The sequence below is a fragment of the Acanthaster planci genome, linkage group LG07 (genome assembly GCF_054643075.1).
Source record: "Acanthaster planci isolate LZ-2023a linkage group LG07, COTS_SCS, whole genome shotgun sequence".
In the NCBI taxonomy this organism is placed as follows: Eukaryota; Metazoa; Echinodermata; class Asteroidea; order Valvatida; family Acanthasteridae; genus Acanthaster; species Acanthaster planci.
The window spans coordinates 18,552,949-18,567,837 of record NC_141783.1 but is presented as its reverse complement, the minus strand read 5'-3'; the positions used below and the strand labels follow the sequence as shown (position 1 = coordinate 18,567,837).

General features: G+C 42.3%; 2 protein-coding genes across 4 annotated transcripts in view; one reads left to right on the top strand and one right to left on the bottom strand.

Annotated features, from left to right (window-relative positions):
- nubp1 (nucleotide binding protein 1) overlaps positions 1-9,263 on the top strand; it is a 37,636-nt gene extending 28,373 nt beyond the window's left edge. Inside the window, exons 8-11 of one of the 3 annotated variants that reach the window (XM_022237022.2) lie at positions 5,721-5,823; positions 6,445-6,528; positions 6,881-6,966; positions 8,435-9,263. In XM_022237022.2, coding sequence (XP_022092714.2) covers positions 5,721-5,823; positions 6,445-6,528; positions 6,881-6,939 — 246 coding nt within the window. In that variant the 3' untranslated portion in view covers positions 6,940-6,966; positions 8,435-9,263. Of the gene's footprint in view, positions 1-1,447; positions 1,716-5,720; positions 5,824-6,444; positions 6,529-6,880 lie in introns of those variants that run through there. The other 2 variants (XM_022237021.2, XM_087139478.1) reach the window with 2 other exon arrangements.
- The window catches only part of LOC110980387 (multidrug resistance-associated protein 1-like), a 34,666-nt gene continuing 28,441 nt past the window's right edge, over positions 8,665-14,889 (bottom strand). Inside the window, exons 25-29 of the mRNA XM_087139476.1 lie at positions 13,451-13,597; positions 12,444-12,602; positions 11,712-11,878; positions 11,011-11,205; positions 8,665-10,648 (exon numbers count right to left, since the gene is read on the bottom strand). Coding sequence (XP_086995602.1) covers positions 10,540-10,648; positions 11,011-11,205; positions 11,712-11,878; positions 12,444-12,602; positions 13,451-13,597 — 777 coding nt within the window. The 3' untranslated portion in view covers positions 8,665-10,539. The remainder of the gene's footprint in view (positions 10,649-11,010; positions 11,206-11,711; positions 11,879-12,443; positions 12,603-13,450; positions 13,598-14,889) is intronic.

The window sequence follows — 14,889 nt, the reverse complement described above, 5'->3', positions numbered from 1 at the left end:
GCGAGCACAAGGCCAACTGCAAGCAGGGCAACCTTTCCTGGCATCTGTCATATCTTCATTAGGAGATGTTTGGAGAAAGGATGCACTCCCAGTGGGTCATCAGCAACAGGTAAATGTTGTCAGAGAACAACATGGCCCACGGAACCTCGGGGAAGCATCCACAGCCCTCCAGCTTTTCCAGCTCTTCATAACAACAGCGATGATGGAAGGCCTCAGGGAATGTGGGCTTGCGCGGAAAGATGTGGCTGCCATGGAAATCTCTTCTGCCATCTTTTACTTTTACTCAATGTGAATTTTTTCTTCTGCATAAATAATTCCTCATTCGGGTAAACCAAGTGAATTGGTATTTAGCTACTGGTACATGTACTTATGATTTTGACACTGCACTTTAAAATCTTTAAGTTGCAGTGGCATCTTTAACATACCAAGTTTCAAGGGTAAACAATTTGATCATGTACATATTCCCACACTTTCCCTATAAAAGCAAATGACTACGGGTAACACCAGTGCAGGCTGCTACAAACAGGTACAAACTACACGCACGTGTATGTGCAACCCTTTTGGTTGACTGGTATTGAGAGGAACTTAGAATTTAGAATGTACAGTGTAATAGCTTTTCATCATCCCCAACGTTCCTTCATACTCTGATAGTTGGGGCATTCGCAGCTGTTACTGTTATGGTCAGTAACAAAGGAGCACAGTTCCACCAGCCAGGTAGAAATTTTAAGAGCAAAAAAGACCTTATTCACCGCACCAAAATCAGGCATGGTGGCCAAGAGAATACATGTACAGTATATGCTGAACATGTATACACGCCAAAGGGACCGTTTGGCATTTGTGCGCGTTTTGTTTGAAGTGACAAAAGTTGAAAAAAAAATTCTGTGAAAGTTTCACCTACTGTATGTTTATCTCAATTCTGTATATTTTGAGAAGGCACAAAATACATTGTGTTTCCATTTCTGGTAACTTGGTCAGTCCATTCCCTCTCTCATGCTTGATGGTCAGATGGTATGAACCATTCAATTGCTCTCTCAGTCCCAGTCGGTAAAGTGAGGCTCCTGGCATTCACCCGAAACTGAAATGGCTTCAGTCTGTTGATCTCCTTCCGGAAGTCATGCATTTGCAGCCCCTCACACTTCATGGCCTCCTTGAGAGATGGGATGTGGTCCAGCTCCGGGATGTGCAAGCTGCCAGCCATCATGTTTGCTCGTAGATATGCCAGAAACCAGTGAGTGTTGTTGATGTACTCAGTCTGGTGACAGACGGCCAACGGACTGGAAAGCTCCTTTCCTGTGTCATCCTTGCAGAGCTGCATTGTCATTTTGGTCGATTCAAAGATATTTCTCCCGCTGTGCTTATCCCATACATTTGCCTGTGGTACATGGTGTGATATCCAATTCATGGTCTCAGTAACAAGCGTGGCATTCTTGTTGTTTGGATTCAACAGTGGCCCAAGATCTCTGAGGAGTTTGCGGAAGCCAACATAGTCAGCCAGGTTGGATGTGAAGATTCGGTCAAACTTGGCCATTTGGAGGGCTTGGTGGTGATGTGGGATGTCAAGGAAATTGGAAACCAGAATGTGAATGTGGAGCCTGCCTTGAGCAAAGAGGGTCGACATTTTCTGTAGCTGCTTGACCACGTACTCGTGGTATACAGCAGTAACAGTTGGGGTTGTCTCGCCTGCAGATTGTCGGACTTTCAGACAGTCCCAAGCATTGAAAGGTGTTCGATAAGAATCCACACAGTAGACAAAATCCTCAGTCATCTTCACACCTGCCTCTAAGCTTTGTTCATTTGGTCCAGTGACAGTTGGGTTGTCAAATGGTAAACTTCCCTTCAGGCTGTCGTCAGGAAGAGATAGGCCATGCTTGAACCACTGCTTCAAATTCTTGGCCTCTTTTGGAGAGAGTCTTTCATGGTACTGCTGTAATGTGAGACCGAAGTATCTCGTCACTGCCTGAGTAGCCTGTCTTTGTTGGGTGAGGTTTATCGAGGAACTTTTTTTGCGATCACACTTTAGAGAGCACCATCCTTGCCAGACCTGTTGGAGTTTGGCGGAGACCTTCATTGCTGATGGACACGGACCCTTTTGTGGCTTCTTGAAGGCTTTCAGCATCAGCTTGGATGAGTTTCTCCAGGCTGGTCTTGATCAGGTTGTAGTCACTCTTGGAGATGTGAAGAGAATACCAAATTGTGGCCAAGCTGGTGGCAATGGCATCACTGTCTGAATGTTGAATCAACATGTAAAGGAACAGGACATTCCTAGCCATGACGTAAGGGTCCCAGTCATTCAGCACAATAGACAGTTTTCCCCGGTACTTTGCAGGCAAGGAAGCAGCCGTCAGCACAGTGTTCGGTAGATCTCCGCATCCAGCTGAGAGGATTTTGAAGTCGCGTGCTGTCTCTTCTTCGTTGATTCCATCTGCCCATTCATTCTTCTCAAGCTGAAGGAAATCACATGCCATTGTGTTACCAAAGTAACAAGGAGGGTCTTGGATTGTTCCCGAGTGTGAGTAACATCATGCTTTACAAGTTCAGTGTACTGTTTAGTCAGTTTATGAGAGAGACCTTCAATAAATTCCTGGATGCTTTTGCAGTCCCCCTTGTGAGCTGCCCAGTTCTTCCTTTGGCATTTGCCATCACAGTATCAGGCGTTGTTGCATCCTGAACACTGCAAGGGAGAAAGAAATTGCAGTAATTAATCACAAGAGTGCAAAAATGGAGTCCACTTTTCAAGTCTTGCAGTTTTGAGATTAATGTTGTCTCATACTTTATAGACACTCCTTGAAGGAACTGCGCACGGTGCTACTCGGATGTGATCTACTCACGACAGTTCAAGGTGGTATGAAATATACTGGTCTGGCATCGGAATAAATGAATGCAGTGATTGTTGACAGGACATTCTCATCAATGGCCCCCTTTAATGGCAGAAAGCATCTTGTTGGTATTTGTAGTGACTGTCACAGAACAGTGGCTCTGTACAATTAGTATCACAGTGCTAACTACCACTGGTGGGGCCACTGGAGATGACCAGTGATAGTTTGAACATGGTCCCTCTGGATTCATCTTTAGCTGCAGTTTATACAGCCGGATGGCATAAACTTGGCATCAGTGTATGAGAGAATGGCACCAAGCACGGGCACCTGACAGAAATAGCATATCTGTCGTTCAGCTGCCCTTCGATGATGTGAAGGTAGTGTCAGTATGCACAGTGTGCCGCCATGGGCATCATGAGATGTGGAATAGGTACAGTACATGCCGAGGTTTAGGAAAAGATTAACTTTAGAATTTTTTTTATGGTGTATTGCATGTTGGCTCTGATTGCTAGTGTATATGTTCATGTTTCACATTTGAGGTGTGGGTTCGTGATTAAACTGACCTGTTCCAAATCTCCTGTTCTCTTGCAATGACTGCAACTTTTGGGCCCAAACACCTGACATTCCACGGCACCGTGCCTGACACTCTCTTTTCTTGCACGGATCGCTGCAGTACACGGCCTTTGGGCAGCGATCACATCTCACAGCATGCTCTGGTAGCGGTTTCTCACAATGCCAGCAGTGGCCTGGTTTGACATCCATGGTTGTTTGTACTCAGCTGCGAATGAATAAAAGTTAGAGGGGGGGTGGTCTCTCTTGTGAAGAGGGGAGGAATAGGGTGATGTTGGCAAAGAGCCAGAGTAAATAGTTTTATTTTGCATGGCCTCAACGAAGTCAAATTTATTGGTATATTTATATTTTGCTCCATCCTTGTTCCAGTAGATGTACGTGTGTATGCAGTCAATATATGCTAACACAGCAAATGGCTGATAGCACAGAAACCTTGGGATCCCAAGTCTTTGTTTGGTTGTTTCATTATCTTATAATCCAAGGGTGCTGTTTGAACAATTCCCAAGGACCTGTTCTAGTTGTGTTTGCACAGCGGTGACAAATGTTCAGACGTGGAAGTAAAAACAAAAAGATTGTCATCCTTAGCGTCAACTTCACCGTAGTAATTTACAAATTACAATCTGCCATAGGCATGCTTGATCACACAGGGTACCAGTGAAAATGACAGTAAGTTCCTGTTTTTCATTACAGTACTGAGTTTACAAGAATCTTTGGCTTCAATTACAACATTTTCACATTTTTAGACAAAAAAAATTCCTTTAGATATGCCCTCAATGATTTCCTGTTTGTCTCAAAGTCAAAATCAGCAAAATCGGAAGTCACACGGGGATAACAGTGTTACCAATAGTGAGCGAACAAAAACCGAAAAGATCATTTCACCAGGATAACTCACCTTATAGACACTTGCCTCTTGAAAGCCAAACACACAGCTAGTTTTCCCCAAGAGTTTAGCTGTATACAGAGAAAGTACACATACTTGCACATTTGATCACGTCTTCTCGTCTGTTCCCTGCTCTTGTCTTTCACTGTAGCGTGGCAGCAGTATGAATTTTTTTAATATATTTTTTTATTTTTTATTATTCCACATGTTCCATGGGAAAGTGGGTGTGTTTCTCATTCCGGAAATTCCGGGGAAAAAAATACGTGTACGTGTTCAAGCACAAGCTGGGTCCCCTCTTAGCATGCATGAATGAAACTGTTCAATGACATGGCAACTTTTTTTCTCACTCCCATCTTACATGCAAGTCTCTGTACAAATCAGGAAAAAGGAAATGCACCGCAAGTTTTCACATTTTCCAGACTTTGAAAGAAAAAAAAATTGTTCATTTTTTATGACTGTCCTTTTTTGTCTTCTTTTTCTGTCTTCTTTTTCTGAATCTGAAACGGCATACCAAGACGTTTCATTCTCAGAAGAGAGCAGTGACATACTTCTGCTAGAATGCACAGAAGTCGAGCTGATTTCAACTGTGGCCCCAGTGTCATTCGAGGTGGCTTTTTGTGCCAAGAATGAACACAAGGGCATTTTGCATTTTACCCTTCCCCCCCAAAAAAAAATAACCGAAGACTTCTGGTGTCTTCTCCAGAATCGAGTTTCAAACCCAGACCGTTATGTGGCGTCAGCCATGACCTTTCATACAGTTTTTCGAAAGCAACACCCATTCAGACAGTGGCTGTGCTTGTACCGTGCACAAGAGGCATTGTTGGTGTTGAGTATTAAAGTTTGTGGGTACAGTGTCTAGGATTGTAAATGGCACTCTGCCTTCTGCCTTCTTCAATAAAGCAGGAAAACCACTAATAATACTGCCGACTTTCTAGTGGAAGTCAAAACCCTGTGTGCAATGCAATATTAGAGCAGTAGCATATGAAATACGTAAACCTTTGCACAAATGCTGAATTGCTGTTATAACCTGGGAAAATGGTACTCTAATGAAAAAGAGAACTCTGGGGGGAAATCGCTCCTACAAAATACTAGCCAACTAGGGATCGACTACGGACAAATCGCGAGGTCTTTCTAACAAAAAATGAGACAGGACAGAAAAGTGTTTGATCTCAGAAAAAATATGTCAACAGACAAAAAAAAACTACTTTATTCAACAACCAAGAACCAATCTGTAAAAAAAATCTGTAATCTGTTGGAATACTTCCTAGCTAACTGTGAACTTAAGGAAACCTACTCTTTCAGATGAAAGTCACCTCTACTACACGGCAGTATTAACCCTAACCCCCTAGGGTGTATGTAAAATTGTATAGAAATGGGAGGATTTGGGAGTGTTTAATGTTGCTAATGGCTGTACAACGTAAATGTATGTTCAACATTTGCCTTTTTTTTTTTAGAATGAATCACAAATTTTCCCTCCAACAACTGGTGGAGCTGAGAAGATGGCAGACGATCTCAAGATACCATTCTTGGGCAAAGTTCCACTGGATCCAAGAATAGGTAAATTAGCTTAGCTAACATAAAAATCATTGGGTTTAAAAGGGGCACTGCTTGTAAAAATGGATGATTCCCTCTGATGTTAGGATCACAGCATTGTAATTTTTAAATACAAATGTTCACAATAAACCACTTTGTCTCAATTCAAGTCATGCACAGTTTTTGTGTCACTATTGTAAACGGCACTTTGGTACCTTTTGGTTTTATGCTAATGAGTATTTCTATATTAATAAACAAAACTAAGTCATTTGGGGAAGAATACTTGACAATATTACATTGGTTTGTGCACAAAAACTGCTGGATTTTTGATTAAATATATGTATTTTGCTGGCCTGAACCTGAATTAACTTGTAGTTGATGATTCAGTACACCTATTCTCAGGTCCCTGTGACATGACGTGACTTTAAAAGTTTGGAACGCATTAATTTGAAGGAGCGATTGAGGAACGTAATCTACCAGCAAAACTTGTACAAAAATTATAAGTTTATTTTAATGCTTTTCCATCCAATTACTCAGGTCTTGTGTAATCACTTATCACTTTAGACTTGAAATAACAGAAGGACCTTAATCCTCTTCGAGAGCAGTACAGATATGGTTTACAGTCAAGTCTGTTTGGTTCCCTAGGTAAATCCTGTGATGAGGGAACATCTTTCTTCGAAGAGGTGCCAGACTCCCCAGCAACACAGTCTTACTTGTCAATCATCAGCAGTGAGTACCGAGTCTTTTCCAAGCGCACTGAAGGTTGAAGTCAGAAGTTTTCTAATAGCTATTGTTATCAAGAAGTTTCTCTGTGCTCCTCATTTGAACATATCTTGGAGTTGAAAACTGAAATGTTATTGCGGTTGTGACTTGGTGTATCGTACTGATACCTCCACGTATGCAGGTTTCAAACATTCACTTTACTTTATAAAGGTGACGCGTTTCAAATCTGTTGTTTTCCCAAAATTGCAGAAAGTGAAATGCGTAATTGTTGAAATTGTTGGGTCAGTTAGATTTGATGAATTAGTTGGAGATTACCTCACCACAGGCATCTTAGTTTATTTCTGTTTTACCTGTGCAGAGTTGAGGAACTACTGTCATAAAGAAGGCCAGATGGAACGTTCCATGGACTGCTCATAGCTGAGTGAAAAGTCAACTAGTTAAAGGGTAATGTGTCCAACGCTCCACGTCACAAAAGCAGGCCTGGGTTATTTAACAGACACAGCAGGAGCTTTGCTGAGGGCCTAGCAGGCCTGGGTTATTTAACAGACACAGCAGGAGCTTTGCTGAGGGCCTAGCAGGCCTGGGTTATTTAACAGACACAGCAGGAGCTGTGCTGAGGGCCTACAATTAATTTTAGGGGTTACAAAAATGTCATTATGACAAACAGCATACAGTTTTTAAAGGTTTGATCTTTCAATTTTGATTCTTGGGAAAGTTTTAAACCATAGTCACTGATCAGATCAACATGAAATGCAATATGCTTACCAGACCTATAAAATCGATGTTGGTACCCCGGGCAGAGAATAAGGCCCAGGGAACACTGGTGCTTTAGGCCTACATTTATGGAACACGAAGGATGGTGTACGCAACAGTGGAGATTAAGCAAATTTTTGGAATGATGGCGAGCACGAGAGCCCGGTAACCTGACCAAATTTTGAACTTCTGTATTTGACCCCACCATACTGTCTTGACAACCACCAGGCATGGCCAAAATGAGTACAACCACGGTGGAAACATACCTCCAGGTTCTGTTCACCAGTGTTGACAGCAATCACTTCGTACAGATGTTGTGCCAACACCGTCAGTGGTGCTGGTGCCAAGTCTGTCATTCAAACTGGTGCTAGTAACGGTGGCTCTAATACCGGAAAGCGTCCAAGCTAGAAAAGAGGCTTTCTTCAAGTTTGGGTTTTACTGGTGTCTCATCTGCTCAATATTGTAATCCCAGGGGAAAGTTAAGCCACGTAAAAACTGAACATGTAGTCTGAAAATGTGTGGTATCGACAACTTTGCTTGTTAGATTTATGTAATGGTTTTCCAAATTTTGTGAAGAGGAGCCTCCAGCAAACATCTGAGGTTATTCTATTTTTGACAACAAATATGCGGACATGTACGACTCTTTGAAATAGACGTTATGCATTGCTGGCGCCTCCATGGTGCCTCAGATGCTGGTTTGGTTATTTTGATTTAGTTACAACGAATGCACAAAAGGTTCACTCGAACCTATCCCAGTGATAAAAAACTCTCGCCCTCCGAGGACGCCTTCATGCACAACCTCCACTGTCAGAATGTATGGCGAATAAATAGGGCAGTCCAGGTGGAAAGAGATCACCGGAGGAGTGTTGAGCACTTGGTGCACTTTTCTAGTGACGGTTGTGAAATTTTTATGGTTAATTTCATTGTTACGTAACTTTCAATTCCCTCAGGGAACTAATGGCCATATTCACCTTTCACCAAGGGTAGTTTTCCACATTGTACTCGTACGGTATTATATTGATGTAAAATGACACGATACATGTACCACGAAACAGTCCTTAGCAAAGTTGAACTTGACATATGCTGGCCCGTGATGGTCATTTGTCCAAGATTTGTTGGACATTTCTTAACTGTGCCATCCCTTTTTCAAATCTCCCAGACCTGGAGACTGTCAGGAGCGGTACATGTATTTGCTACAGTGCCCTTGAGGGCAACACAACATGACCCATGGACTATGTACATGTATTTTGGAGCCTCGTTGTGTAAAAACTCGGTGGGAATCATCGAGCGTCAGGACGTGTCTAGATGTCGCACGTGTAAGTGTCCTCCACATCTCAAGATGGTCTGGCGTGAGGTGGTTAACTCAAAAAAGCAGATTTGAAGGCCATGTAAAAGTAGAAAGTTCCTTTTAATTCAGCCCAGGAGTAAAAATATGTGTTATTGCACTGCAGTGATTTACACATATTTATGGCTCTAACAGGTGCAAAATACTTTTGATACAAAACATTGTACAGTAATTAAACCTTTGTGCAAAAACGGAACATTACGTAGTAAAAAGATGAAAAAAACCTTAAGGAAAATTCTATTCATATTTCTAGCTGCCACATTCTAGGCTACATCCCTTGTTATACACAAAATATTTTTAATAAGTTTCTAAAACAACAAAGAGGGAAACCGATCATGCCAGCACTGAGGTACAAAAGTAGTGTCGAAGTAACAACCTCACCTGCGCCCAAATAAAGAAGAAAACTCTCAATGAAATTAACGAATGACCTTGAAATGGACATTGCATTAAATAAGCTGTAGCGTGTATTTGAAATCTGTAAAATTCAAGAATCGGGTCAGGGATGCCAGCCACGTTCTTGTCTAGAGCCTGAAATTAGTCCAGTATTTCAAGGGAAAAAAGCTTGAGATAGGTTGTGGCCTGACGCTGGCATCCCTGTTGGATAATTATAAAAAATAAAGGTAACAGCAGTTGACAAAACACAGTACAGAGCACCATGAAGTGTTTGTATCAAAGAGATCACCTCATCAATTTCACAGTCAACATCTTGTAGACATTATCCTGCAGCTAATTATACTTTTTACTGTCACACAAATGTAAATGTTTGGAAGACTTGTCAATTTTACATGTGCATTACTCATGAGCACCAATTCCACCTTCATTCACAGATGTCTAGACAAGGACATAAGGTCCAAAATTCACCGTTGAAAACCGTCTTCATATCCAGTTATTTCAGTTCATGAAGCCGAGTTTAAGTAAATTGAAAACTAAACAAAAATACTTTGAGTTACTGTGCAAAACTTTTTCTCTATGGCAATAGGTTTTGAGTAGGTGTTAATCTTACAAAAATGAGTACATGAAACAGTGGCAAAAATTGTTAGTCATTCTACAAGTAACTTTTAAAACTTTTCTTGGTTAAAATGAAAACGGAAAAACAACTCTACGTCTGTAATTAAAACAATCAAAAATTCATGTCAACTTCAATGTAGTTTGTACACCTTTAAAAGCACAAAAGAATCCACAAACAGAAATACCTTGAATACTCAAGGCACTGACCTTTTTGTGACCTTTCCCATTTAAGTAAGGTTTGTTTGTGTAATATAAAAAGTATATGTTCACAGGATTGTGAACCTTTCCATCTCAAAATGGACAGACATCATGTCATCATTTTTCTGCATTCACCAAAGACAGGGTATAGAGTGCAAACACACGGCAGGTAGGCCAGCAAATCAATCTTGGAATGAATTTGATCACCACACCGTCATGGTTGGTATGCTGATGCGAGATCACAGGTGGAATATATATGAAGATACTTCACACAAAAATACTGCCGTGTGACATAACCCTGATCAGTTCACATCACATTTACTTGAGGTTAAAAAATTCCTCGCCAGCAAGACTTGTACATCCCCAATTTTACAGTCTATTCAGGGAAAAGGAAATACTTTAAAATAGTTTGCCCTCAGTCCAGCAGAAGGGAATTGGTTAAAAGGGTTTAATTTACGGAAGTTACTTGAGTGATTGTCCAGACGACTGGTATTTTGCAAGTGCTTGCTTTTAAAGACTACCGATTTTGTTTTATAAAAACATGTCAAGGCACTGTAGAGACAGAAAATGAATGTCATAATAACAACACTTGCTCACCTGATTTTTTCAGAAGGCACACTTGCATATTATAGATACCTAGCCCTTCTGCCAACATGCTCTAGGCTTTGAGAAGTTAACAAAGCCTCATTAAAATCACCGTGTTGATTCTCCACTCACACTAATCCCGCATCCTTGGCCATGCCGTAGAAGACACCTTCTGCCTTCAGGAGCTGGGTAGGTTCGTCAAACTCGGCTATCTCGCCACCGTCCAGCACCAGTACCCTGCAGGACAGTGAGTATGTTATCTACAGTCGAACCCTTGCTCTAAATAATAATCACAGGCCACTGACTCCACGTGTAACATTCGGAGTGTTTTGAAGGGTGTGGCTCACTGAGGTCAAACAAGACGAAAGTCAAATGAACTGCGACAAAAGCATTCCTTTGTTTACACTATTATTTGTGACGAGTCTTGTGAAGGGGCTTCAATACGTCTCACTGCAAAAGGACTAGTCTTGTAACACAAATTTACGTTCAGTAAAAATTGCTACATAAAACCTTCAGATTCACAACGCAACTGGTCTTGCTCATGGGCTTTTATAAGGCCTACCCTACCAACAATCACCAACCCAGTTTCACCAGCCTACCTGGTGCTGTCCATGATGGTGTTCAGCCTGTGTGCTATGGTGATGACCGTGCAGTCGGCAAACTCGGTGCGTATCGTAGCTTGGATCAGATCGTCTGTTTCCAGATCCACGGCGGCCGTGGCCTCATCCAGGACCAAGATCTTGGTCTTGCGGAGGAGGGCGCGGGCCAGACAGATCAACTGTCTCTGACCCAGACTGCACAAGCGCATAAAAACCAACACAAGCAATTAACACAATGACAGTTGACTTCCAAAACGGTCCTGGCGAGACAGGGGTTGTGAAGTCATAGCCCACTGTCTTTGATTTAAAACTTCACTCAGCTTTTTTCTTGTCAGTTACTCAAAACAAAATTAGTCGCACTTTTTTGTGTTGTCACCGTACCTACTCTAGTCTTCATTATTTACAGAGCTTACTTCATCGTCATCCAACAATGATCAGAAAGTTCACACTTTCCTGATTACTTTCCTGCTTCTTCATCATTTGTTTTACCGTGACTGTTCTTTTGTTTTCCTCCCAATGAGTGACCAAACCCTCTACTTCTTCCTTCCCATTCCCTTCAATTAATGATCGTTAATTTCTTGGAGGTGCATGACGACAGAACAACAGACAGCAATAAACATGTATGAGGTCAAGCCTGGCGTCAGAATGCAGGAGCAAGAATCCTTTTTGCCCCCTTAAAACGGAGACTTCAATCAGCTCACCTCAGGTTATCCCCTCCCTCGGTGCATTCGTACTCCAGCTTCTCTGGGAGTCCTGACACAAAGGCATACAGGTGAGAGTGTTGCAAGGCGTCCCACAATGCCTCATCTGAATATTGATCAAAGGGGTCGAGGTTCATGCGCAGGCTGCCAGCAAACAAGACTGGGTCCTAGAGGAGAGATGACATGCACTTGTCAGCCCCCAAAAAGTGAAAAACTTACTGCCTTAAAAGAGCCGGGATTCCACCCGCTAAGAACTTGGCCGTGCAATGCTTGATTTTTTTTAAAACTTGGGCATGCATGTACAGACACTCTTCACAACAAATGTGCAGTTTGAACTCAACTCAAACATATGGTTTTGTTACAGTCATTTGAAGTTCATGGCTATATGCGTGCCAGTCCATGTGCATTGAGCACTGCAGTGGAAAAAGCATACATTTTTGGCTGACCCGTCTCGGGAAAACGTGCGCTGGGCCAGAACAGTGTATTCAACTTTTTGCCAAAAATCGTGTCAAAACGACAGCAAGAGTTACTCTGAAAACTGTTAAAGGCTCAACTCCTGAAAGAAATGTACTGCGGCGATATCAGAAAAAATGGCGAGGGGAGGGGGCAGATTCCCCCTCCTCCCCCAGGCTCTTTTAGGGTTGGGGAAGGAGACAATACGAATACAGTCAGAGCACAAAGGCAAGGTAGGCAATTTGTGGTTCAAGCCAGTTCATCGACGCGGAGCTTCACCTGGGGTATGATGGTGATGCGTGATCGGAGATCCTGCAGGCCAATGGTGGAGATATCCAAATCATCGATCTTGATGGAGCCAGCGGCAGCCTCCAGGATACGGAACAAGGAGAGAGTCAGTGAGGATTTCCCCGCCCCAGTCCTACCCACAATGCCAATCTGAAGGGAAAAGGTCCAAAAGAAAACCTGACAACTCTCTCTGGAAATTCTAGGTGTGTATTCCAGTTTCAACGGAATGTGTACAATCTATCAAGACAAACACACACCATGTCATTATTTTTCTTTTAAAATGAAAAACCTGTACACACTTCAGGTACAGGCAAACACAAGCGCGACACTGACAACAGATCAACTATATTTGCTGTGAGTTTGCAAAAGGCATTCCTCCCTGTCAATCTACCGCACATTCCCATGCGAACTTTTTTTTAACTGTAACGGAATGTTTATTTGCTGTGTTAGGCCTACTAAGACCAGCTGATCACATTGCCTGCGCTGTACAAATCATGACGAAATTGGCAAAATCTGACAAGAAAATGACAAAATCAGACAAATTCGGCCAAATCTGCCAGGAATAAGATATACACGTACACGATGTGTGAAACGTTTTATCCAGTCACGCTTCACTGTACGCAAAGACTGGGAACCATACAACCATTTTCATGTACCCGCTATTGATCTCTGTGTGGCAGTGCTCCGGTTCGTCGGGTTAGGGTGGTCGCGGTCAATCTACATTGTACGGGAACTGTTCCCAATGGACTTTTTTTGCGCCCCTGCTATCTTCTGTGACCCTTTTCAGCCTGCTAGGTTTTACATCACAATTGCGGAAAGTTGACAGGGACACGTGTGTACCCACTGGATTTAATTTTGTAATTCTACAGGAAAGTCGCAGTTAAGTTAACCCATAAAAGTCGGCTTATAAGCATTTTTTTTTTTAGGAAAGCCGCATGACAGGAAGGTCCAGAGAAGGCCTCAAGCCAAAATCTGGTCACTCTTCGGACCCAACCAACCTTTTCTTTGGCCTTGAAAATGCACGAGATGTCCCTGAGGACTAGATCCAGTCCCTCTCGATAGCGTACACTGTAGTTCCCCACCTCCACGCGTCCCCTGCCTGGCCAGTTTTGGTCTGGTCTGTTGTTTGCCACAATAGCTGCAGCCTGATTAAACAAAAAATAACACAGGAACTTCTGGGGGACTTTTTTTCCCCTAAGTGACAAAAACTACTGAGACCCTAAAGCCGATGAAATGTATTTTGAAAAAATCCCAATTAAATTCATTGATCTGTTTATCACATGGTGACAGTATCCCACACTGACTAAATATCTCAACCAATCCCATGGTCTTCCCAATATCCAGGAACATTATGGAATGTGGTTTAACAGCTGTGAAACCATCAAGAAAAGGGGTGGTCCATGAATGACATAGGAACAAAGTTTACTTGGACTTCAGAAAAGTAACCAAAAATCAACAGAAAACAATTCTTGAGGTAACAAAACCAGAAAAAGGGGGGGGGCACTGTGGTCTTGTGTCTCAAACTTGAAATCCTGAGGGAATATTCTGAAATTCAGAATACTGGACTGGTGCTCTAACAAGTGAGCTAACCAGCCCTACGTCGGTGGCTCTTCCCATTTGTCAATTATCTCTGCTCATGGGTGCTAGTCAGAGGCCATGTAACCTGAAACACCATATATCCCGGGATCATGCCCATTTGGCAACCAGGGAAGTGGTGAATAAGGATCACTTAGGAAGGATGCGGCATTTTGAACACAAATCATGAAACAAATTGTATTGGGAAACTGACCAGGTTGCTTCCATATAATTACGATATACGGTACGATATTCCAGAGGCCGCAAGTTCAAATCCTACTGGAGTCAATTTCTTTGTTCATTTTTTTAATTATATGTAAGCACCTGGTCAGTTTCCCTGTGTAGTTTGCTCCCTATATAGTAAGTTTCAGTATTAAAGTCAGTAACGTTGCAACGCATGTGTTGTTGCTAAGCATGTGTCCTTGGGCAAGATACTTTACCGATACTTTGCTAACTTAACTGTGCAAGCAAAACATTTCAAAGAATATCCCTTCCCTTTCCTCACCTCTTGACCACCTTGATGATCAAACCCGTCAAAAGCAATACAGGGATGGCCCAAGAGACATTAACCCTAACCCCCAAGGGTGTATGTAAAATCGTATTGAAATTGGAGGATTTGGGACTGTTAGGGTTAATAAATGGAGACAAGCGGGTAAGAACAAACATCTGACAACATTTTGTGAAGTTTCTGTAAATCTTCTGTTTGAAGATTCACATAGCCTAGTATGGCCCAAATTCTAGCATCAACATCAAGTCACAATGACTCAACAGCCAGTGACTCTGCCAATCGAATGTCATCCTGTCAAAAACCAAGTCAAAAGCTTTTCAACTGAATTATGAGACAGGTAGTCCTCTAAACCTT